Source organism: Saccopteryx bilineata, chromosome 2 (assembly GCF_036850765.1).
Source record: "Saccopteryx bilineata isolate mSacBil1 chromosome 2, mSacBil1_pri_phased_curated, whole genome shotgun sequence".
Taxonomy (NCBI): domain Eukaryota; kingdom Metazoa; phylum Chordata; class Mammalia; order Chiroptera; family Emballonuridae; genus Saccopteryx; species Saccopteryx bilineata.
In genome coordinates, this window is record NC_089491.1 from 4,295,911 (window position 1) to 4,321,226 (window position 25,316).

Here is a 25,316-nt window from a genome sequence, read left to right on the forward strand (position 1 = left end):
CGCTCCACAACCATAGCACTTCCGAATTGGAAGGAAAGTGGAGACGGTTTCGGACGGTAAGTTGGAAGGCTTTTTTTGTTGTTGTCCCGGTTATTTATTTATTTATTTATTTATTATTTATTTATTTATTATTTATTTATTTATTTAGATGCGCTGTATAATCGAGCGGTGCGTGATTATCGTGTCTTCCAGTGGGAGACGCGCCCTTGGCCCTAGGTCTCCAGGGAGGGGGTGGCGCACGTTTTCCCGCGGTCGCTCCCGGCGCCTGGGCACAAGAACCGAGGTTGGGTCTTTTCGCAGAGGAGGACGGAGAGGGCGGCTTCCGGGCCGTTCCCCTGGTCCTGGCCGCGGGACGCCCACCCAGAGCACAGCGGCGGCTCGGCGGCGCTCCACAGGTGGTGGGAGCCCGGGACCGCGCTTGGCACAGCCCGGCGGCGCAGGGAAGCGGCATGCCCCGGGAGGTGCGGACCAGGAGGTGGAGATGGGTGCCTGCGCGGCATGCGTTCCGTAGGCATCGAGCACTGCGGCCCGTTCCGGGGCCATGCAGACGAGATCCCCGCGCGTAGGAAGCCGATCATTTCACGGCTGGGCCAAGTGCAGTAAGAGGCAGCTGCGTTGTTGGAGAAACACTGTATACTAGGGAGACGGGACCCAGTGAAGTGACTTCTTAGATCAGTCTTAGCTCAGAATGGTAACGTGGAGAAAACGCACTCCTGGGAGAACGAGCTGCTTTTGCAGAGCCCCTGAGAATGAAAAGGAACGTGCGGTATTCTAGGAATTGAAAGAAGGCAGGGTGTCTGAAACCCCGAGAGAAAGGAGAGCTGGTGAGGTAGGCGTGGACCAGACTAGGTCATGAAGGGTGTGTTGTTAGGTCTGTAAAGTTTGGGGACTTATTTTAATGAGGAAACTATGACATGTTTATAATGTGAAATAACTATATATTTAAGAGGTTATGTTGAATTCAAGAAACCAGAAGAAGCTTAGGTATTTAGAAAAAAGAAACTGATGGAGAGTAGGATATTTATCGGACTCATCTGCTCTATTCATTGTTATGAAGAGGTCCTGAAAAATGGGGCGGGAAAGTGTCTGCTGAATGTAGCGGCTGAAAGTAGTAGGCACCCTGTCCTTGTTACTCCAGTTTAAAAAAAAAAAAAAAGATTACACATTCTGGCTGGTTGGCTCAGCTGTAGAGTGTTGGCCTGGCATGTGGAGGTCCCAGGTTTGATTCCCGGCCAGGGCACACAGGAGAAGCGCCCATGCGCTTCTCTACCCTTCCCTCTCTCTTTTCTCTCTATCTCTCTCTTCTCCTGCAGCCAAGGCTCCAGAGAGCAAAGTTGGCCCCGGTGCTGAGGATGGCTCCATGGCCTCTGCCTCAGGTGCTAGAATGGCTCTGGTTGCAGCAGAGCAATGCCCCAGATGGGCCGAGAATCGCCCCCTAGTGGGCATGCCGGGTGGATCCTGGTTGGGCACATGTGGGAGTCTGTCTGCCACCCTCCACTTCTCACTTCAGAAAAAAAATAAATAAATAAAAATAAATAAAAGGCTACAAATATAAGAGAAACTGACTATACTTGCCTCTAATCCCTGAATTTGCCAATTATAATATTGTGTCTGTGTTCCTAGTTTTGCTACATATGTATCCATTGAGAAAAGATTCATACAATTGTTTGCGGATTTTAAATTGAATATAGATGATATCAAAATGTGTACATCCGCCTGACCTGTGGTGACTCAGTGGGTAGAGCGTCGACCTGGAAATGCTGAGGTCGCCGGTTCGAAACCCTGGGCTTGCCTGGTCAAGGCACAGATGGGAGTCGATGCTTCCAGCTCCTCCCCCCTTCTCTCTCTCTCTCTCTCTCTCTCTCTCCCCTCTCTCTCTCTGTCTCTCTCTCTGTCTCTCCCTCTTCTCTCTAAAATGAATAAATTAAGAAAAAAAACTAAAAAAAAAAAAAAAAAGAATGAAAATGTGTACATCCTTTTAACTAGGGAAAGTTTTCCGGAAGCAGGGATATTCTGGCCAAGCTCTGAAGGATGGAAGGGCAGGGAAGCAGGGCGGCAGTGGAGGGTGTTTAAGAGACAGGGAATCAGATGCTTTCCTTGGCTTGAGCGAAGGAAAGGCTTGTGGCATGTTTGGGGGACCATAAAAGGGCGTCTGTGGCTGGTGCGCAGATCTGGAAGGAGAGGTGGACGGTGAAGACGTAGGGCAGCAGGGCCCGGCCGTGCAGGCTGTGCTCTCTGCTCACTGGCCTGTGTCATGAAGGCAGTGGGACCAGACAGAGTGGATTAGAGTGAGCCTCCTTGCATTTAGAGTAGCGTGCAATGTGCAGTCATGATTGCAGCCTGTCATTTGTCATGCACTTTCATTTTTCTGTAATTTTATTTTCTCTTGAGACTGCTGTTTAAGATGCTTTGCAAAAATAAACCACTGTTATCAAGTTTCCCTTTAGGAATAAGATGGAAAGTGAACTGAGCAGATTGGAAATCCACAGTCCAGTTTTTAAGAAGAAAAAGAAAAAGTGTTCTGTAGATAAGGAAAGACATCGGCCAGGTGCCCATGACAGTTTCAGAGACTCCCCCCTGGCAGGTGAACGGGCTCACAAGATGAAGAGGAAGAGGAAGAGGAAGAGAGAGGAGCGCCAACATCTCACTTCCTCTCCTTTGATGAGACCAGAAACCTGTGACGAGACTGAACAGGCCCTCGCTCCAGCTAGAAAGAGGAAGAAGAGGAGGAGCGCTCTGGGAGTGCAGGATAAGACAGGCATTGTGTATGTCATGGTGGATAAAGAAAATATTGAGAACCTGCCAAAGAATATTAAAAGGGATGTTGACGTTGTTTACGTTGACATGAGCAAGGACCAGGAGTCAGCCGAGGAGCCTGCAGCAGAGGACCCGGACGAACCCTGTGCGGTCACTGCGCGGCCTAGAGCTGAGCGGGAAGCGCCACGGGGCAAAGTCAGGGAGAAGAAGAAAAGGAAGCGGCGGCGGAAGGCTGTGCCCTGCGACGCTGGGCAGGGAGGCCCAGGCGTCCTGCCCCAGCCGGAACCCCTGCTTTCTGTGGGCCCGGAGAGCCAAGCCTCACCGCTGTCAGCATCGGCTCATAGGAAGAAGTCTAAGAAAAGAAAGAGAAAGAATTCACATGGCCAGGACTTTGAGAGTCCTGAGACCGTGGACTCTGAAGGATCCCCAGTGGTCCCTGACGCGGGGCCTGCAGAAGGCAGCAGGGAGCCTTGCAAATTGAAGAAAAGGGCTGAGAAAAGGAGGCGAAGCCAGTCTGGTGAAAGTGCCCCCTCGTCTGGTGGTTCAGGGCTCCCCACGAGCTATGAGGACCCGCTCCGTGGCACACAGGAGGGTGGTGGCTCCTCGACTGAGGACAGTGCAACGCCCTGGCCGCAGGCAGAGAGCACCCAGGCGTGTTTGGAAGAGGCGCAGAGGTAATGTGGGGCAGTTGGGCCTTTGGAGGGCACCCGTCTTCGGTGGGCAACCTGCCTGGGACCTCTGTCCAGCCCGTCCACAGTAGATGGCAGGAATCCCAGAGCTAGACATGAGATGTACCGCATGATGGACACATTTAACCAGGTGACTCAGCAGGGCGCTTCCTGCGTTCATGCGTAAAATAGGCAGTTAGATTCGAGTCTCGCTGAGAACTATTCCAGCCCTGAAAATCTGTGACTAAATTTAAAGGCATTTTAAGATCCCCAAATTGCCTTTGTTTGTCTACAGATGGAAGAAAGGAGTAGATAACTTCGATTTTAATTAAACCAAGCAGGAAAAAAACTGGAATTAGAGTCCTCACTAAGAAATGAAATTTGAACATTAGTTATATAATTACTTGAGGGTAGTATCTGATGAATAAAAGCAGGAGTTTTTATTGCTCAGTTTCTGGGACTTGGGACAGATTTTTCCCCATTTGTACTCAGTGGCTTTCTTAGATTTGTTAGATTGTCCTGGCTCGAAATAGCTCTCCCTAGTGGTAGCTCTACCTAACAGCACAAGTGGGAGGGGGCCCACCTTCGGTGTTACTGATAACAGCTGTGTCATCTTTTCCAGGACATTGTCAGAACACTGATACTGAGGCAGGAATGTTCTAGGACTGTGGTTTTTGTATTCGGCTGTGAGCCCTCTGAAAATTATTGACCGTTTTCTTAGACAAATGCACTTAATTTTTTTTTTCAGTTTTCTCAGTAGTTAGTTGGTACAGTTGAACATATGAAGAGGAGATCTGAACACCTGGCGAGAGTTTGGGGATGAATTAGTGATAGATACATAGAAAGCCAGGCTAAGGGTTCAAGTGTGGTGGTCAGTGACCACAGCAAAAATAACTGTAACCATGGAAACCCTGGATAGTGATTTAACTAATTAGTGAAACAAAAACATGGAGAAATAGTGATATAAGAAATAAATACTGCCTGGCCAGGCGGTGGCGCAGTGGATAGAGTGTCGGACTGGGATGCCAAGGACCCAGGTTCGAGATCCCTGAGGTTGCCAGCTTGAGCACGGGCTCACCTGGTTTGAGCAAAAGCTTACCAGCTTGGACCCGAGGTCGCTGCCTTGAGCAAGGGGTCACTCAGTATGCTGTAGCCCCCCAGTCAAGGTACATATGAGAAAGCAATCAATGAACAACTAAGGTGCCGCAACAAAGAATTGATGCTTCTCATCTCTCTCCCTTCTTATCTGTCTGTCCCTATCTGTCCCTCTCGCTGCCTCTCTCTGTCTCTGTCACACACAAAAAATAAATAAATAAAAAAAGAAATGCTGTCTGGTGGAAACAGGGCTTAGAGATACATGTCTGCCTTCTGCACAGTTTCTGAGCTGTGTCCAGGTTAGCAGTTAGGTTAAAGACTTCAGACTTCCTGGCTGAATCCCCGCTAGTCTGAGAGTCACTTCAGGAAGAGGATTGAAGGGCTGTCACGGCAAGCGCTGTCTCCATGTTCATCCCGCTTTCCCCCTCAGGTCAGGACCTGCAGATGAGGAAGGCAATTTGGAATCGGCTAAAGATTCTGACACAAGGTATTTGTCGGAAGATTCCAGAGACTGGGAGGAGGCCAGTGTGGACTTGGAGTCCGCAGTGCGACAGCTCCGGGAGTTCATTCCTGGCATCGGGGAGAGGGCCGCCACCACGATTAAGCGGATGTACCGGGACGACCTAGGGCGGTTTAAGGAGTTTAAAGCACAGGGTGAGTCTCCACGGCTTCAGGGTGGGGTGGCGGGGTGGGCTTTCTTAAAATCTCCATCCGGGCCTGACCAGGCGGTGGCGCAATGGATAGAGCATCAGACTGGGATGCTGAGGACCCAGATTCGAGACCCCAAGGTCGCCAGCTTGAGTGCAGGCTCATCTGGTTTGAGCAAAATGCTCACCAGCTTGGACCCGAGGTCGCTGGCTTGAGCAAGGGATTACTTGGTCTGCTGAAGGCCCACGGTCAGGGCACATATGAGAAAGCAATCAATGAACAACAACTAAAGTGTCGCAACGAAAAACTGATGATTGATGCTTCTCATCTCTCCATTCCTGTCTGTCTGTCCCTCTCTCTGACTCTCTCTCTGTCTCTGTAAAGAAAAAAAAAATCTCCATCGGATTATTTGGTTTGCTTTAAATTGAATTTTTATATAGGTTTCAATCCTATAACTATAATATAACAACCATCCAGAATTGTCCGAGCTATAAAACTAGCCCAGAGACATGCCCTGGTGGCCCTCCTCTGTGCCCACTTCTGGCAGGGGAGGCCAGGAGGGCCGGGCTGCAGGGGCCGGAAGCCCCAGATGGGAAGATCAGTCCTGGAGGAGGAGGAGGAGGCCCCGCAGGGTGATTGCCTGCGGCCCAGGAAGGATACAGAAGTGAGTTAAACCCTCACGTTAACTCCTCAACTTTGATGAGGTGTAATTCCTTTTCCTGAGGCTTTAACTTGGGTGGGCTGGTGGGGTGGGCATGCTTTCCAGTAGGACCCCACTCGGTATCCTCCTTGGTCTCACTGTGCTGCAGGGACCTCCCAGGAAGCCTGCTGGGTGTGAGTCAACTACAGCTGCAAGGCTGCGGGCTGGAACGAGCAGCACTTACTGAGGGCCTGCTGTGTGGGGCCCAGTCCCACAGGTCACTGGGGAAGGAATGGGCTGACGCCTCGTGGACTTAATCATATGGGAGAGATTAGGTTTGGAAAATAGACAAATTAAGTGAGAAAAGCACATAATTCACAAAGCAGTGTCCATAGAATGATCACATTTTATTTGTACCCTGCTGAAATTTTTTTTTTTTTTTATTTTTCTGAAGTGAGAAGCAGGGAGGCAGGCAGACTGACTCCCACATGCACCCGACTGGGATCCACCCGGCATGCCCACCAGGGGGCAGTGCTCTGCCCATCTGGGGCGTTGCTCTTTTGCTGCCAGAGCCACTCTAGCGCCTGACGTGGAAGCCATGGAGCCATCCTCAGCGCCCAGGCCAACTTTGCTCCAATGGAGTCTTGGCTGCAGGAGGGGAAAAAAGAGACAGGAAGGAGAGGGGGAGGGGTGGAGAAGCAGATGGGTGCTTCTCCTGTGTGCCCTGGCTGGAAATCAAACCTGGGACTTCCATACTCTGAGCCGACGCTCTACCACTGAGCCAACCAGCCAGGGCTGAAAAAATTTTTTTTAATTGTATTTATTAGTTTGATATTAGTTAACAAAATTATACAGGTTTCAAATGCAGTTTTACAATAGGTCTTCTGTAGACTGTATTGTGTTTACTCCCCAAGTGAAATTTTATGAGTATTTTATGAAAAATATTTTTAAAATAATTCTAAGAACAGAAATATACTGTCTAATGCAGTCAGTCCCTAATGAAACTTGATTGCTTTGAGTTATGAAGGGGAACAGAGTGCCAAGTGCAGTGACATTGTCACTCCCCAGGATGCCTGCCCGAGGACGCACACGTGACTGTTGGCGCCAGCCAGTGCCCAGCGCTGCCTTGGGAGGGTGTGGCGGAGGAGAGGAAGGGGGCTTTTTCTAAACTTTCTCTTCGAATTTTTAATGAATATATATTCACTCTTTAATACACAAAAGGACTACTTTAAAAGGAGTTTGAGGAGTCAGGAAAGGTCACGTGGAACGGGCCGACCAGGAAGGATCTCGGGGTGAGGGGGTGAGTGTGGCCGGAGCTGAGCTCGGAAGGAGAGCCGCACCCCACACTGGGGACCGGGAGGCCGCGTGTCCCCGCCCCAGCCCGGGGCTGGCAGCCCCTGCTCTGTTGTGGCCAAAGAGCACCTACCAGGTTTGTTTTGATTCATAGTTGAAAACATTCTTTCTCCTCCACCTTTAAATCCTAGGTGTTGCCATTAAATTTGGTAAGTTTTCTGTAAAGGAAAATAAGCAGTTAGAGAAAAACGTGCAGGAATTCCTGTCCCTGACGGGGATTGAGAATGCGGACAAGCTGCTGCACACGGACAGGTACCCGGAGGAGAAAGCTGCCATCACCGACCTGAAGAGGAGATACGCGTTTAGACTGCACATTGGTGAGCGCGGTGCTGCCGGTCCTCCCGGGAGGGTGCGTGTGCGTGTGTGAGCGTGAGTGTGAGCGTGAGCACAGTGCCGGCCCTGCTGAGGGGACCGTTCCAGGCGGCCACTGTATGTGGGGTACAGGAATGTGCTTGTGTCTCCCAAGTAGGGCGCCTTGCCGATCTGGGAAGAATGAAATGACCGCTTCTAGCTTCCCTCTTTGGTAATAATTATGGTTTTGGTTTCTCTTTCTGGTCTTCCTGACACGTGCTTTGCGTTAACTGCACAAGCACGTCCATACATGCACCAGGGTCTCCTGGTGTATGTGCACGTGGTAGCAGGAACCCCCTCCTGGAGGTGACGCTTGGAGGGTCAGAGGTCATGAAGCAGTGCAGGGTTGGACTGGGAAAACCTCTCTTGAATTTAGTGAGGTTAATTTCTGAGGGATTCTCCGGACGGCACCCAGGAAAACAGCCGTGAGCCCTGAGGAAGGCTTGTTTCATCTGCAGAGGGGAGCGAGGAAGGCTGTTCATCTGGAAGGGAGGTTTATCTGTGGAGAGCTGTCAGTCTCATCTCCCTCTTCTACACTCCAGTTATGTCAGGTTACTTCGCCTTCCATGGTCTCTTCAGTGAATTCGGGAGACCGGAGCAGAGGCCTCCACACAGCAGAGGCCTCCACACAGCAGAGGCCTCCACACAGCAGAGGCCTCCACACAGCAGTCTGGTTTCAGAGTTCTCCAGAGAGATGCTGATGTACACGCACTTCCTGAGACAAGTTTCTGCAGGGCCTCTGACCCAGCCTTGCCGTGGGCCTGGGAGTCAGTGCTGTTAAACGGGCCATTCAGGGCTCTGCTTACAGCTGTGACCTCTTCCTGCCACGTTGGTGCCCTGCTGACCACGTCTCTTCTCACTCTAGGTAAGGGCATTGCCCGACCCTGGAAACTTGTGTACTATCGAGCCAAGAAGATGTTCGATGTCAATAATTACAAAGGCAGGTAAGAACGACGTCTTAGCAGCTTGGCCCAGAACATTTCTCTGGTCTTTGCTGATGCTATAAATCAGAGTGTCCACAGAACAGCTCAGAGGTAAGAAGTCATGAAGCTGTGTGTGTGACAGGGAGTGTCTCTGCTGTCAGGTGCCCGTCTTAAAGCCCACTTCACTCTCTTCCTCTCTGACCTTTTGTGATCCTCTCCCTCTGGTCTCAGCCTTTTCTTTTCTTTTCTTTTGAGAGATAAATAGAGACAGGAAGGGAGAGAGAGAGTGAGAAGCATCAACTCTTAGTCACTTTCACTTTAGTTCTACCTTGAGCTTCTCACACCCTTGATGGGGTCTGAGCCCTTGTCCCCTTGCTTAAGCCTGCGACTTGGGCTTCTTGTGCCAGTCACCTTTGGGCTCAAGCTGGCGAGCTTTGGGATCTTGTGGGTGATTCCCCCACTCGAGCCAGCAACCTCGTGTCCCAGGCCGCCACTCTATCCACTGTGCCACACTGTCAGGCTCAGCTTTTTCTTATACTCTCAGTGTAACTCTCAGCATGCTCTGCCTCTCTTACTGCTGCTCGGCAAGCTTTCTCAGTGAACTGGGAGGCTCCTTGGGACCCAGATGTTCCTTCTCAATGCGACGTTCCCTGGAGCACTTAGCCCAGATCTTTGAGTTTGCAGGAAGTATTTGAAGATGGATGTGAGCACCAGTATGAGTCTTTTTTTTGTTTGTTTTGTTTTTGTTTTTGTTTTTACAGAGACAGAGAGAGGGATAGATGGGAACGGAGAGAGGTGAGAAGCATCAATCATTAGTTTTTTGTTGCGCATTGCAACACCCTAGTTGTTCATTGATTGCTTTCTCATATGTGCCTTGACCGCGGGTCTTCAGCAGATGGAGTAACCCCTTGCTCGAGCTAGCGACCTTGGGTCCAAGGTGGTGAGCTTTTTGCTCAAACTAGATGAGCTCTCACTCAAGCTGGAGACCTTGGGGTCTCGAACCTGGGTCCTCCACATCCCAGTCCAACGCTCTATCCACTGCGCCACCGCCCGGTCAGGCAGTATGAGTCTTTAAGTGTGATTCAGTGGTAGGCTCAAAGCCAACTGCTGGTGTGGTGATGGCTGTTCTCCCATTTTTCCTAAATAAAATACCTAATTATAGTTTCCAAAGTTCTAAATAAAACAAACGTAGGTGAAGTCTCTCAGCCTTGGGTGAGCTCTCTGCTCAAGTATGAGGGAGGAGCATGAGAGCAGGGCTGGCTCAGCGGGACCCGGGGGGGGGGGGCAGAGGCCGTGGTTCTGGCAGGGCTGGCTCAGCGGGACCTCGGGGAGGCAGAGGCCGTGGTTCCGGCAGGGCTGGCTCAGCGGGACCCTCGGGGGATAGAAGCCGTGGTTCCGGCAGGGCTGGCTCAGCGGGACCCTCGGGGGATAGAAGCCGTGGTTCCGGCAGGGTCGGCTCAGCGGGACCCTTGGGGGGCAGAGGCTGTGGTTCCAGCAGGGTCGGCTCAGCGGGACCCTCGGGGGGCAGAGGCCGTGGTTCCGGCAGGACCAGCTGAATTCTGCTCAGCCACATGATTTTAGACCAAGACATGCATATTATCTTAACTTCAAACATTGATAGGAACTTTGGTTTCTTTTTTAAAATTTTAATCGAAAGAAATAAAGCTTAAGGAAAGGAAAGGTGCCCCAGATGGACTGACAGGTGTCCTACCCTCTTCCCCAAGCTCCAGTTTCAGACAACTGAGGGCAGAACTTTAAGGGCAGTCACTGAAGATGACATCTGAAATGGGACTCAATGCTTTTGGGAAATGAATGGTGGTGGCTGAAGGGACGTTTTTCTGCCTGTGATAAAAGGGCGGAATGAAAGTTTTAGAATAATGGAAGTCTGTCATTCTAATAATAAAGTCCATTTATTTGTACTGTATTATTTGTGTTGTGGTCACCATTTACCCCGACAACATTTTTTTAATTTCCCAAAGACCCTGAGTGCCTGGAGAAGGAGCTCCTGGGAAGCACAGTTCCTAACTGAAGGACGGAGTCTGTCCCTGTCCCTGCACCTACGGAGGACTTTCTGAGGGCGCTGGGACCCCTGTCCTGGCCCTGCTCACTGTCCTTAGAACGGCTGGTTCTGTACTGGGCTTCGGTCGGGTCGCGTTAGTGATGACATCAATCACTCCCTGGCCCCAGATTAAGGAACTGTAGCAGATCAAAGAGATGGTTTTTTCTTTACTTGAACATTTAAGGTGTTTAATCTTATAGTATTTGTTGTTGTTCTTTCCTTTAATGTATTTGATTTCATGTGGCATTAACGACAGGTTCCTGCTCTTGCGGGACTTGCCCTCCAGAGCGGTGCTGGCCGTTGCAGTGACCACCAGCCTCACGTGGCTGTTGAGCATAAGAAATTCCCTTAGTCCAAGCTGAGAGGTGCTGAGAGAGTAAAACCACCTTGGTTTACAGGCTCAGTGTGAAGACAAGAGTGTGCAGGAGCTCAATGCTTGTGCACTGATTACTTGCTGAGATGACTGTGGTTTTAATATATTGGGTTAAGTAAAATATTTAGACTAAATATAGCTTGACCAGGTGGTGGCGCAGTGGATAGAGCATTGGACTGGGATGTGGAGGACCCAGGTTCGAGACCCCGAGGTCGCCAACTTGAACGCAGGCTCATCTGGTTTGAGCAAAGCTCACCAGCTTGGACCCAAGGTCACTTGCTCAAGTTAGGGTTACTCGGTCTGCTGAAGGCCCGTGGTCAAGGCACATATGAGAAAGCAATCAATGAACAACTAAGGTGTTGCAATGAAAAACTAATGGTTGATGCTTCTCATCTCTCTCTATTCCTGTCTGTCTCTGACTCTCTCTCTGTCTCTGTAAAGAAAAAGAAAGAAAGAAAAAAAAGACTAAATATAGTTTTCATATGACTTGTAGAAAATTCTGCATGACATGCGTTGCTGAGACCAGCTCAGCCGCGGGCATGCACGAGAGGAAGGCGCTGCAGGACTTAAGAAAAACACACAAGACACAACATAGAGAAAAGATGGGTCCAGGGGACTCCCGGTCTCTAGGACTGAGAGCCCAGAGCTCTGCAGCCTCATATTTATTGGTCTCTTTGCTCATCAAGCAGATTAGCAGAGCCTGGGTCAGATTAGTCTACAGTGGATTCAGGTGCAGAGAAAGCTGACCAACTGATGCCCCCAGGCATGTAGGGAATGGCCAAGGGATCAGCTGCTTCCTGTAAACAAGCGTAGTGGTGCTTGCCGGGCAGCGTGCTGTCCCTGCCGGACTCGGCGTTCTGAAGTCCACACCAAAGACTTGTCTCAAGGCTGCAGTTTCATCTCAGCCATTTTTCTACAGTGCATGGCTCACATGTGTCTCTGCTGGGCAGCGGTGGTCTGCAGGAGAGACAGATGGACAGGGCACTGCTCAGCGTAGACTGCTGGCCATGACGAGTGCAGGGAGCAGCAGAGCCGTCCCGGGAGCGCAGGGGCCTGGGGCTCGGGGAGGCAGGTAGCCCTCGCAGCGGGCGTTGGGGAGCCGTCCAGGTGGGTGAGGAAGGCCTCCGAGGTCTCGACGGGCTAGCTGCAGGGAGCCACAGGCTTTGTGGGCACATCAGGAACTTTGTGTTGTGCTGTGTGTGAAGTGTGGAGCCTGGAGGGCTTGGCTGGGAATACCCTGATGCCCTCATTGGCTCTGGAGGGCTTGGCTGGGAATGCCCTGATGCCCTCATTGGCTCTGGAGGGCTTGGCTGGGAATGCCCTGATGCCCTCATTGGCTCTGGAGGGCTTGGCTGGGAATGCCCTGGTGCCCTCATTGGCTCTGGAAGGCTTGGCTGGGAATGCCCCGGTGCCCTCATTGGCTCTGGAGGGCTTGGCTGGGAATGCCCCGATGCCCTCATTGGCTCTGGAGGGCTTGGCTGGGAATGCCCCGATGCCCTCATTGGCTCTGGAGGGCTTGGCTGGGAATACCCCGATGCCCTCATTGGCTCTGGAGGGCTTGGCTGGGAATGCCCCGATGCCCTCATTGGCTCTGGCCGCTGCACTGAGCCAGCCTCCGGCCGGGACTGCAGGTAACTGCTTTTAGGGTGACCACAGCTCTAGTCATCGGTCAGTCTGCCCCTTCCAGCTTGCCCAGAACCGCAGTGGACCGTGATGACAATGGTGTTTCATCTTACAGTTAGTTCAGAATTGTTGCAGGCTGGTGGCTTTCTCCGTAACTTCTAGTCATTAGTGGGGAGGGAGAGCTAAGTGGTACAAGACATCCTGGGGGGTTAAAAAGTTGGAGACCCAGGTCGAGGTGACTGCCACACAACATTGTGAGCATATGAAATGTCACTGAGCTGTATGCTTTAAAATTGTTACTGTTCTGTTATATGAATCTCATATCACTACAAAGTAACTTTAAAACAAACTGTAACATGTCCCTTTCCCGTAGGTATAGCAAAGGGGATACCGAGAAGTTAAAGATATACCACTCCCTCCATGGCAACGACTGGAAAAAGATTGGGGATTTGGTGGCTCGAAGCAGCCTCTCTGTTGCCCTGAAGTTCTCCCAGATCAGCAGTGGTGAGTGTGTCTCCAGTGCCCACCTGGGTGTGCCCATCTGCGTGAATGAGCGGACCCACAGCGGCCCGGTGCCCAGGCATCGTCGCAGCCTTCTTGATTGATTGATTTTAGAGAGAAATATTGACCCGTCTTTCCCCTTATGTACACTTTCTGGTTTATTTTTGTATGTGCCCTGACAGGGAATTGAACCCCCGCCTTGAGCGTGCCAGGATGACACGAACCAGCTGAGCTTCTGGCCAGGGCGCAGCCTGTCTGTCTGCTGAGAGAGCCACTGCTTGTCCAGCCGTTCTCTGTCCCTGGGTCCTTTCATTTCCTCGAGTGCATTTATGGACGCAGGACCTTGATTCACAGGACTGAGTGCCACCCCACCCAGTTCAGTAGCTTTCAGCGCGGCTGTAACTGCCACGTGGACCAGTGCCAGGGACGCTGGCGGGCAGGAGAGGCTGGCCTGGGGAGGTCCTTCCGCAGGTGGCAGGGAGCTTTTGGGAGGGAGGCGTGCAGTTCTGCCACTTGTTAGGCAGGGACTTTCCCCAGGATCAGAGGTGTTCTCGGTCTCTTTCCCGTTTCATCAAAGGCTGCCTTGCTGTGTTCCTCTCATGAGAACATCCCCGGTTGCTTTAAGAAGACACAGTCTTTAATCAGTGTCTCGGTTAGCGCGGGGCTCCCATGCCCCCTCCACACAGGCACGTGATGCAGAGCTGGCGGGGCCCCTGGCACCTGCGTGGCCGTGTGTGGTCGGCCCTGGCCCGAGGTGGAGACCAAGCCTTTGGTGCCACTGACTGCGGCCATGGTGCCATGTGGAGACTTGGTGTGGCCCACTCTACCCATTTCTAAGAAGCAGAGTGAAAATTCGGACTGTTTGTACGCGTGTGAAACTTAGATAGCTTTTCTTTTCCCCTTGTAACTCGTGATTTTTAAATAGTCACCGTAATTGTTATTTGGGAAAGAGTAACAACAGCATTCGTGGGCCTAGACAAAGGCATCTGTAGGCTGCGGTGTGAGGCCTCTCCCCAGCGTGCCTGACCTCCTGGGCGGCCTGGGAGCAGAGGCACGTGACACATGGCCTCAGGTGCCTTCGTTGTCAGGAATCGTGGTGATATCATTGCAGCTGTGAATTTCACATGGACTCTCTGGGGAGAGTTAAGTACATGACATAAAAGTTGTCTGGTTTTATTTGTCCCATTAAGTGTGTGGGAACCTCATAGTAGTTTCATGCAGGGGACATGAAACTCAGAAACAGAAAGACAAAAAAAGAAACAGGAAGACCAAAGTTTCTGAAGTTAGAAAGACATTCTGAGGAAGAACTGTGCTGGTGCTGGGCCTTCAAAGCGTCCCTGGCCACCGTGGGAGTCCCTTCAGTTTGCGTGTCGCTGCTTGATAGCCCTCTGTTTGTGGGATTCAGGTGTTGCTCTCTGTCTTCTGAAAAGTGTCTGATTTCTCTTTCTTTTTCAGACTTTATTTTTTTAAAGCTGTTTTGGGTCCACAGTGAAACTGATAGGATAGTACAGAGTTCCCACATGCCACTGCCCCACACACGCACAGCCTTCCCCCAGAGGGACACGTTTATTACAAGCCACGAACCCACATAGACTCGTCTTAATCCCCCAGAGTCCATGGTTGACCTCAGGGCCGTCTTGGCGGTGTCCATTCTGTGGGTTTGGACAGATGTGTAATGACATGTATCTGTCGTCATCGCTCCATGTTAAATACTATGTTTGAAAGCAAATAGATGAGCAACTGTAAGACCACCCTTTCATATCTCCAGAAATAAACCATGGGGCCTGGAGTAAGACGGAAACCCAGAAACTTATCAAGGCTGTTGAAGAAGTGGTTCTAAAGAAAATGTCTCCCCAGGATTTAAACGAGGTAGATTCTAAACTCCAAGAAAACCCCGAAGGCCGCCTGTCAGTGGTGCGGGAGAAACTCTACAAGGGCATATCTTGGGTGGAAGTCGAGGCCAAAGTTGAAACCAGAAATTGGATGCAGTGTAAAAGTAAGTGGTAAGTTTAAGGCTTCTTATGCAAATTTCAACAAGATTCTCTCTCTCTCTCTCTCTCTCTCTCTCTCTCTTTCTCTTTCTCTGGAAAATTTCTCTCGAGTTGGGCAGGTTGGTGAGTTTACTAGAATATCTGTTTGACCGCCACGTGGAACGCCTCCGTGACAAGTGACCGTCTCCTGCTCACTGTTTCACTGTCGGTCTCCGAGTCAGTCACTGATTCCAGTTAGCACTTCACCAACGCCGACTCATCGTGAGGCTTCCTCAGAAAGAACTTGAACCCTTTTATACCAAATATCAACTTCTGGTCTCTTCAGTCTGTCCCTTTCTAAGTCTTTAGTAAGACAAGATAGTTTTCTGTTTGTAGCATTAAAAAAAAAATACAAAACTAGCATTCAGGAGAGAAAGCACAAACCCAGAGGTCAGAAGTAGCCCATTTCAGTTTGCCTTCTCACTGCGCGGCCCCTCTGCCTTCACCCGGAGTGAGGAGTCATGCGGAGTGAGGAGTCATGCGGAGTGAGGAGTCATCCGGAGTGAGGAGTCATGCTCTTCAACTTAGAACTCATTCTTAGGCTCATTGTCACCTGGAAGTGTTTGCATCCGGCCCTGGCCACGTGTTTTGGCCTCTCATGTATCTTTTTCCAGCCCTGGGGGTCTCGGAGCGGTTATCATTATCGAAGTGGAGGGCCTGCAGCTCAGGACCCACACCTCCTGCACACAGGAGGCTGGGCATTTGTCATCAGATAAGAATGACATTCTGAGCAGGTGTGTTTTATGCTAAAAGCAAACTCCTAGGCTATACTGTTTATTGCTTATGTACCTTACCTTCTGTTGTAGATATTTATTTTAATAGACTGTGCTCTGGGACATAAACCCCAAACAACAGAGAAGGGGTGGGAGGGAAGTGTATAAAACAGAGGAGCCCGAGCCCTCGCACCCCTGCCTGTTAGACTAAAAAGGAGTACGTTATGAGCCTCCGCTGGAGCGGAGCATAATTAAGTTACATACAAGACTTGCTTTTTAATTTGAATTAAAAAGTAAGACCCTTATAGTCTGAACACGTACTTACTCCATGTAACATTGGAATGGCCTCAAGTGACACGTTGACAGCAGTGAGCTTGGGTGTGGGCACCTCGTGTGTGTCATTTCTCTCACCAGGAGGGAAGTGTGGTGGCTGAGGACCTGGCCATCAGATTGTGACAAATTCTGCTATGCAAGGCAAGGAGAGTCACCCTGTCCTTCAGCCATTAGAGGAATCATCAAATCATTTATTCCTTCACGGAATTTGTCTTACTTGGTGTTCACAGCTGGTCGTGGTAGTAAGAGCAGTGTTCTCTGTTTCATAAATAATCAAAACTACATTGAATTTACAGTGTTCTTTAGCAACTGTAATAGGCTTACTTTTCCCTTTTTAAAGTCATTTTATTATGGAAATTTTATAACACACAAATGTGGAACTCCTTGCAGTCTTCATCCAGTTTCAGTCACCATCAACTTTCTATTGTTTTATTTGTCCTGGATGGGGCAAAGGTTAGCAGGGGCGAGCGGCAGAAGCCAGGCAGTGGCTCTGCGCGGGCCGGTGAGATGAGAAGAGTGGGCAGTCCGGACAGTGAGCTGGGCTTTGCTTCTTTTGACACAGGATGGAAATTCTCACCAAGAGGATGACCAATGGCCGGGACGTGTACCGGGGAGTGAACGCCCTGCAGGCCAAGATCAATCTGATTGAAAGGTACAGAAACAGGCAGCGGTGCCGTCGGCCAGAGGGGGGCGTGAATGGCAGAGCGTGCGGGAGGCTGCGGTTCAAGTCCCTGTCCGGCACTGCCCGCTCGGAAAGCCTTGCGCGTCGTTCCCTGTTCTAGGCTTGGCTTGTTCGTCTGACGTGAGCGTGATAATAATAGTGCCTGCCTTAGTGTTTTGGGGAGAAGTGAAGTAATGCGTGTAAAATGTACTGTGCACCGACAAATGTAGTTAATTTAGTCTTGGAAGGTTTTCATGTGGAGACGAGTCATTTCCGTCCACTCGAAAATGGAGGCGGACTGTGCAGGCTGAGCCCCACTGCTGTCCAGGGTGCGTGTGTCGCGTCCCTGGGGCTTGGGCTTGAGGCCAGTCCATGTGGAGTCCCCTCTCCTGAGGGCCTGGGAGCGTGGCTCTGACTCGGGAAGCCCGCTGGTCTAAGGGTCCCGGGCTAGTGTTGGGTGAGGACGGCAGAGAGCAGAAGGGGGCGTGGGGTTCTGACCACCCTTCCAGCTGCAGTCCCCTGCTCTGTCCTGAGCGCTGCTCAGAAGTCCTTGACATGCCGCCCACTTGTCCACCCCCCACCGGAGAGACGGCACCAAGGGCGGAGCCGAGCGGTGACGCAGGTCAGGCTGCCGGCTTCTGCTGTTGGCACCGCCTGGTGGTCATGGAAACTGTGAGCCGCGACTCGGCGACTCGGCTCTTAGCCCCATCTCCTCATCTGGAGGGTGGAGATCCTCACGGCTGTTGAGGGTCAGTGAGGCAGTGAATGTGAAGGTGAGACACGTGTCTGTCACGCAGGAAGTGCTGACACACGTGCCCTGTTTCTGGCCTCTGCACCGAGGGAGGTTGTGTTTTTCCTGGGAGAAAGGATGGTCTCAGGAGGAGGAGGTTGTGGCCTCTTGGTCTGTTGCCCACTGACCGGTGGCCTTGGGCTGACGGGCCAGCACCGGTGTAATGAGGGAGCCGGCACAGTGCCCGTGGTCGGGCCTCCGCGTCCTGCCCGCCTGAGAGTCCCTGACGGTGTCCGTCGTGCCTGGCTTTATGTGGAAACCGTCTGTGTGCTTTCTCCTAGGCTGTACGAGATAAATGTGGAAGACGCCAACGAAATAGACTGGGAAGACCTCGCCGGTGCCATAGGGTGAGACCAGTGTTTCATAGTAAGCTGAACGCAAGACAGATTATTTTAAGAAACAACTGCCTCTCAGGTTTTAAAGAACCGGCTGGAATTCGTGCGGTGTCTGGACTTTATCTAGAAATTGTGGTTGTGTGCGTGCACGTGGGTTCAGCACCCCGACCCTGCACCCAGACACCGGGGAAGAGGGGATGAGTGTGCACTCAGTGTCTCAGGGGCTTCGGGGAGCTGGCCGGTTCCGAGGCGGGCGCAGAGAGCCCCCACCCCCCGCCGTCGCCAGCGTTCTGCCCGTGCACGTTCTCCTTCCCTCAGATGGCATGTCCTAGTTGAGGATGTTGTTCTGTAATTAGACTGAGGAAATTTGACACTTGATACAGTGCTGTCCTGTCAACAGCCCATGCTCAGATTTCACCCAGTAACAGCCTTTGTAGCACCCCCCGATCTGCGCTGCCATCCAGGGTCTCCTGTGTTGTCCTGTGGCGTCCTGCTTGGTCCTTGAGGATGTTGGAATGCTGGGATTGGACAGCTGCCTGTTCTGTGGGGTCTCCCTCAGCTGCATGTTTGGCAGCCCCTCCCGAGTAGATTAGGGCTTTGTGCTTCAGGCAGGAACGTGACAGGTGAGACTGTATCACTGGTCACATCATGTCGTGAGGCCCTGAATCTCATTCTGGTCATCTGGCTCTGCTGACGTCTGCCACATTTCACCATGTATATCATATACAGTTGCTTTTATTTTCTACTTTTTTAAGTGAGAGGAGGGGAGATAGACAGACTCCTGCGTGTGCCCTGAATGGGATCCATGCAGTGAACCCTTTCTGGGGCCAATGCTCTGCCATCTGGGGCCATGCTTGCAACCTAGCTTGCAACCTAGCACCTGAGGTGGAAGCTCCAAGGAGCCATCCTCAGTGCCCAGAGCTGATGTGCAAGCCAATCAAGCCATGGCTGTGGGAGGGGGAGAGAGAGAGAGAGAGAGAGGGAAAGGGGAGGGGGAGAAGCAGATGGTTGCTTCTCCTGTGTGCCCCGACTGGGAATTGGGAATTGAACCTGGGACTTATGCATGCCTTTTTGATGCACTACCGCTGAGCCAACCTGCCAGGGCCCTAGTTGCTTTAATAACTATTTCCTGTTGGTGGTGAGAAGTCTGCAGGGAGACATTTTGAGACCGTGTGAAGAGCCTGTGGCTCTGCCAGCCTCCCTGGGGGGTGCTCGTTTGCATCTCTTACCTGAGCAGAGAGTGAACTCCCTGTGCTCAGGAGCCCTTCCGTCCGCCTGTCTGCCTCCCTGGGTGGCTTTCCTGCTGCAGACCCTGCATTTTCAAGCAGTCCTGCTACTGAGGGAGGCCCCATTCTCAGAGTCTGGGTGGCTTGCTTAGTAACTGTGGGGAGAGCTTGCCTGCAGGCACAGCCCCTCTGAGCAGATTGTGGGGAGTGGTGGGGTGTGGGTGCGGGTGGACTTGGGAGATGGGGTGTTGACGGATTGTTTGGCCCTTAGTGGGGAAGGTCAGCAGGAACTGGCTGCCACTGGGAGGTTGTCACTGATCCACCAGGAAGGGTTTTAGCCGGTTTGGTGAGGCCTTACTCACACCTTGGCCTGTGGCCAAAGAATAGACTTTGTTTTTTAATTCAAGAGAACTGGAATATTTTAGGACAGGCCCTGCCTGGGTCACAAATACATGCCCACAGTTCTAAACCCTTTCCTAGCTCCCCTGAGGCCCGGGGCACCCACCCCTCAGTTTTGTGGGTCCCTAAGAGGTGACCCCACAAATCCCATCCTGATGGCTGTGTCCACAAAGCCCTCCCTTTATATTATCAAACCACTTTTTAAAACCTGACTTTTTCAATTTTTGTAAATTTATGACATTGTTTCAATCCTATGATTTCTTGAATTAAAATGGATTTTTAATGATTTTAAGTAAAAAGTGTACACATTTTAAAATGGATTGGTCTTGAGAATTATGTATCTTTAGATTTATAAATCTCAACTTGAGATTTATATATCTCAAAACTGTAAAATGGAGATTGTGGCCCTGGCTGGGTAGCTCAGTTGGTTGGAGTGTCGTCCTGGAGCACAAAGGTTGCAGGTTTGATTCCCTGGTCAGGGTACATACAGGCTCGATATTCCTCTTTCTCTCCCTGCTTCTCTCTTAAAAAAAAAAAAAAAGAGAGAGAGAGAGATTATGGCATCTAGTCAAATACTATTTGAGACGGTACATTCTCAAATGAATTAACACAGTGAAAAACAATGTAACAGTTCAGTCTCTTCAGATTTCTAAGACTTCCCTTGTGAATTGTTTAGGCAGGATTTAAAGACAACATTTTCACCTAAATGAGATGTAACACCTGCTTAGTTTGAAAATGTCTAGACCAATGATTGTCACTTCTCAAAGCCTGAGCTGGGTCCACAGTATCATGCAGGCACATAGCCTCTCGGGACACGGGGTGGGGTGGTGCCTTAGAACTTGGGGTCCGCCGTCAGACTGGCCGGCGCCGATCCTGGTTCCCACTAGTTAGCCCTCCCGGGCGGGGTGTTCCCTGAGTTGTCTCTGTGTCCTCACACAGTGGCTTACTGGGACCTACTAGGACCTAGGAGGAAGCGCAGGATGGGAGCCCAGCCCAGTGCCCAGCACCCGGGGTCAGCTAGCGGTCACCGTGGTGAAGAGGTCCAGAGAGGCCACTCATCTTTTGCCTCTACAACAGATAAAACTTTCACACTGATCATTATAACAGATAAAACTTTCACACTGATCATTACAACAGATAAAACTTTCACACTGATCATTTTAACTGCTATATCCATTAATTATTAAAACAAGTGCGCTTTTACTGTTTAAGAGAAAGTAAGTCCAGAAAGTGAGTCAGTGATTCTTCGCTGTAAAAACAATATGAGGTTTGACTGTTTCGGTCTTACTTCCTGTAAAGTGAAAATGTGTTTGCGTCACCAAAACATCAGCATCTGCTTTTTTAGCTTTGCAAAATCAGGTGACATATGCCTTTGAATGGTGACAAATGCGTATTTATCCAAGTGTAATTGTTCAGAGTATAGAATATGGAGTCAGATCACCTGATTGTCACAGCTGTACCACTGATTAGCTGTAAGATTTGGACACCTCTGTGCCTCAGTTTCCCCATCTCTAAAAAGGGTGCCACAGATGGTCAGGTGGTGCCCGGGGAGAGCGCTCCTGAGGCTTGTTGGTTGCCCCCTGGGAAGAGCTCAGGGCAGGGGAAGGACAGGGCAGCGTCAGCGTGTGCGGCTAGGGTTCGGTTCTGTCTTCCGAGCTAGGTTATTCTGGTTTGGACAGAACCATCTGGTTGCACTACTGACTTTGTGTGTGTGTGTGTGTGTGTGTGAGAGAGAGAGAGAGAGAGAGAGAGAGATAGCTTTCCATGTGTGTCTTATCTTTATGACATTTGTGGCTGTAATGAGTTCATGTCCAGAGTTAAGAAAGCTACATATATCTATAGCCCTCACCTTAATCAGTGTACCTCTTAGCACACAGTGGTGAAATAGTCAGTTTCTAAACTAACACTAACATTTTTTTACCTTTTCCTTCCTAAAGTGATGTTCCTCCAACTTATGTTCAAAATAAATTTTATAAGCTGAAAGCTACCTGTGTTCCATTTTGGCAGAAGAAGACTTTTCCAGGTCAGTGATTTTAGTATTTTAATAGTTAAAAATAAAGTATGAGGTCACACACTGATAGTGACCTCGGGCCAGTGACTTCTGGGGGCCTCAGTCTGTTCAGTTGTAAAATGGTAAAAATTGGCAAATTATAATCCCCACCTGACAGGGCTTTCAGAAGTTTAAGTGACATAACACACGTGTGGTCCCGGGTGCTCAGTGCTGCCAGGTGTCTTCGGGGACACACGCCACGTGTGCACACGCACCTGCGGGAAAACAAGCCGCCCGCTTCCTTCTTTGCAGCCGTTTGTGGGTTAGCTATGTGAGTCCCGGACTCGGGTCGTCAGTCACGTGGGGATGTGTTAACAGCATACGTGGCGCCCCAGGCACACCGAGTGCTAACCTGCAGGTCGGGCTCCGAGGCCGGCCTTTCTCTGACGAGCTCACAGGAGTGTCAGGTGTCTGCCCAGCACCAGTGTTGGGGACCAGTGGCCGGGCTGCCACTCTCCCCGGGAGCGTGTGCTGAAATACCTCCTGCTTTCAGCAGACATCCCTCCCTGGGTTTGAATCCTGGGCCCGCCCGACTCAGCCCAGAATTTGGGCAGATTTGGTGTGTGGCCTGTGACGCGGGTGAACAGCGGTGCCGCCCCCCGGAGCTCTGCGAGGTTGAGTGGGTCCCCCCGGTCCCGGCAGCGCCGTGCGGATGTCAGCGCGCCCACCCTGCCGCGGGGGACAGGCTTCACGCCGCTCATTTCAAAGCTGCATCTCTCTCTGCAGAGATTGTAGACTACCTCTACGAGACGAGCCTGCCTGTGCTCAGACGGAAGCTGGAGAAGAGGCGGGAGCGGACGGGCGCCCAGGCCCAGGCCCCCGCGGCGCCCCGGCGCGCCTTCCTGTTCAGGGACATCTTCTACTGCGACGACGACAGCGAGGGAGAGGATGTGAGTGGGAGGAGTTAAGGAGACAGCGTTCTGGCCCGTCCCCTGCGTTTGGTGGCATTCACGTCCGTGTGTTGGAAAAGCTGTGCTGGTGCTGGTGGTGAGTAAAGAAGAGACCGTGGGCAGGGGAGGGTGTGAAAGGGACGACTTGGGTGGTGGGGCACTGAGACTGACATTGGATTCAAGTTCATTTGGATGTGGACAGGAAGAGGAGACTAGGAGCTGATTGAACATTTCTGTTGTATTGAGAACGATCACAGCTGACGGTTTTTATAGAACACAGGGTTCCACGCCCCAGTGCAGTGTCGGGAGTCCGTCCCGTAAACATTTCACTGCGGATTCAATAGACACGCACCAGCCAAGTGAGAACGTCCGTGCCGTTTTGCCTTCTGCCTCCCACTTGTTTCTCTGTCTGCGTCCTCGGTGTGTGTGACGATGAGCTACGTGTCAGGGGAAGTCGTGGGTGTGCTGTTCCCGTGGCAGGTTTCAGTTCCCAGACCCATCACCCTGAGCGCTGCTGTCTTCCTGAGTGGCGCTCAGTGCTTAGAGGTGTCTGCTTTTTCCTACAAGAGGCCCTCGCAAAGCCAGTCCCTGAACTCAGCTGGAGTTGAACTGTGGGGGAAAAGCCCATTGCTTCTAGGAAACTGGCCTTAGCCACCATAAGGTGCCGTGTGGGTCTCAGGCACACCCGTGCCTGCTGGAGCTCCAAGGTGCTGCGACCAGCTTGGCAGTGGGCGTGCATGAGAGGAAGGTGCTGCAGCACTTAAGAAAAAACACACACGAGACACAACGTAGAGAAAAGATGAGTCCAGGGGACTCCCGGCCTCTAGGACTGAGAGCCCAGAGCTCTGCAGCCTCCTCATATTTGGCCTCTTTGCTCATCAAACAGATCAGCAGAGCCTGGGTTCAGGTGCAGAGAAGGGTAATTAACAGCCTTTCAGGCATGTAGGGAAAAGGCCATAGGGATCAGCTGTTTTCCTTTAAACAATCTTATCAATGCCCACAGGGGCAGCGTTCTGCCCTCGCAGGACTTGGCGTTCCAAAGTCTACCAAAGACTTGTCTCAGGACCACAGTCTAATTCCCAGCCATGTTCCTACACTAGGGCTATGCCATCAATCAGGAAAGTACAAGCACACCAGATCTCCTTCAAGTAGAGAAGGATTTAATATAGGAGTTTGAGCTACAAAGTTGTGAAACAGGATGGAGGCCGAGACAGAGGTCGAATCACACAGCCATGTGGATCTGAGGGCGAGCTGCTGCAGCCCCTATGCCTAATGCTTATTGGGACAGCTGCCCCGTGCGGCTGTGCCCTCTGCCACACGCCTCATGGGAACATGTCTTCCTAGAACCCAGCACTCCTGCCTCCCGGCTGCCATTACTGTCACCAGTGTCTCCCATGGGCAGCGCCAGAGTAGCACTCAGCTGGCGAGGGACACAGAGTTTCCAAGCTCCAGTCATGTCTGTACAAGGTGGAGCTCAGGAAGGCAAGTGGGTGAACAGTGTCCCAATCACAGTGACTGTTGCCACTGATGCCATGATGAGCCCCACTGTCCCCCGAGTGTTCTCTCTGATGTCATTGATGCTATGTCATGATGTGACATCGGTTAATTCAGCTACAACGGTAGACACTTCCAAGCCTGCCACAGTTGGAAAAGGAAGGATACAGGCAAACCAGCTTAGGAGTCCCCAGCATCCAAAACAATGTATGCAAATAATAGACACTCAATAAATATTCAGTCAATAAATGAGTGGGGTTTTTTAGGAAGCATTTGCCTTTAGTCACCTCTATCAAACGTGTCAGTATCTGTGCTGATGGGAATACAGATTGTTCCTTTTGGAGGACAGTCTGGGAGAAGATAGCAAACCCTTAAAAACGTGTTCTGTGATCCAGCAGTTTCCCATCTAGAACCTAAAGAAATAATAGAACGAGTGTGTATGAATGGCACACTTATCACGAAAAATAGAAAACATATAATTGTTCCTTAATAGGAAACTTATTAATTAACTATATTCCTGGAATGGAATATTATGCAATAATGTTAAATGCTGACAGATTTGGTTAACATAAAAAGAGGTGAACAATATTATAAACTGAAATATTTCAGAAGAATCTATATTTTCTCAGTTTGTAAAAGTAAAAAAGGAAATCACATATATGTAGATACATTAAAATGTGTGGGAAGAATTAAACCCAAAAAATATTGGTGGTTTTTTTCTGGGCAGTGAAATTATGCACTTATGGGTTAGAACTCTTGATTCGCAAGTGCCAAAAAATCAGACTGAGATCTAAGGAGTGCGGGAACTTGGAGTCCAGAGGGAGGGCTCATTTTAGCTGAGATAAAGGCTGAGCCTCCCGGGCCCCAGGGCCTGGTTCCCGTGCTCGCTGCTCTCCCGAGTCCACTTCCTCTAGTTCAAACGGGCCGCTTCACACAGACACATTTCCGAGCCCAGACCCCCATTCAGAGGAAGAAAGGCTTCTCTTCCTGCTGTTCTGGGCGTGAGCCCTGGCTTTTGTTCCTGATGCCCAGATAAAAGCTTGTGCCCAACTCTGAAAGATCTCTGGAGCCAGGGAAATAGGATTGGCCTCAACCAGCCTGGGCTTGATTCCAACTGAGAGGGGTCAGTTCCCCCGTAGAAAATCGGGATCCCATCAGCAGAAGAAGTGAATGGACAGAGGAAGCAAATCACAACTGCAGATGAAAGTCACCTGCGTTCACCTGTGCTATGTAATTTACCCAATAAATGTGTGCTTTGTCAAAGGGTGATTTTTATAACTTTCTCGTCTTCCATGTGCCTCCTGTCAGGTGGAAAATGTATACCATACAAATTTTACCTTTGCCAAACACCGTTTTTACGTCGGCGAACCCAGGAATTTGGAAGGGTCAACTGGCCGTGCCCAG

At 50.8% G+C, this 25,316-nt stretch overlaps 1 protein-coding gene across 3 annotated transcripts; it reads left to right on the top strand.

Annotated features, from left to right (window-relative positions):
- Positions 1-25,175, top strand: TTF1 (transcription termination factor 1). 3 transcript variants are annotated; one of them, XM_066255883.1, is made up of 11 exons: positions 1-56; positions 2,437-3,431; positions 4,951-5,174; positions 7,293-7,478; positions 8,378-8,456; positions 12,864-12,994; positions 14,760-14,994; positions 16,630-16,719; positions 17,800-17,865; positions 21,416-21,501; positions 22,255-25,175. In XM_066255883.1, the coding sequence occupies exons 2-11, from the start codon at positions 2,455-2,457 to the stop codon at positions 22,434-22,436; spliced, it is 2,256 nt and encodes a 751-aa protein (XP_066111980.1). In that variant the 5' UTR covers positions 1-56; positions 2,437-2,454; the 3' UTR covers positions 22,437-25,175. The 3 variants fall into 3 exon arrangements, 2 of the variants coding, with proteins under 2 accessions (XP_066111980.1, XP_066111981.1); XM_066255884.1 differs by having other exon boundaries at positions 14-56; positions 2,448-3,431; XR_010729023.1 differs by lacking the exons at positions 21,416-21,501; positions 22,255-25,175 and having other exon boundaries at positions 14,760-14,987.
- Positions 25,176-25,316: the final 141 nt, after the last annotated feature.

Bases quoted from the DNA above. Each gene is read 5' to 3' on its own strand.
- TTF1 (XM_066255883.1), top strand. From the start codon at position 2,455: ATGGAAAGTGAACTGAGCAGATTGGAAATCCACAGTCCAGTTTTTAAG. The intron at 3,432-4,950 runs GTAATGTGGGGC...TTTCCCCCTCAG, and splicing joins TGTTTGGAAGAGGCGCAGAG to GTCAGGACCTGCAGATGAGG. The intron at 21,502-22,254 runs GTCAGTGATTTT...CTCTCTCTGCAG, and splicing joins GCAGAAGAAGACTTTTCCAG to AGATTGTAGACTACCTCTAC.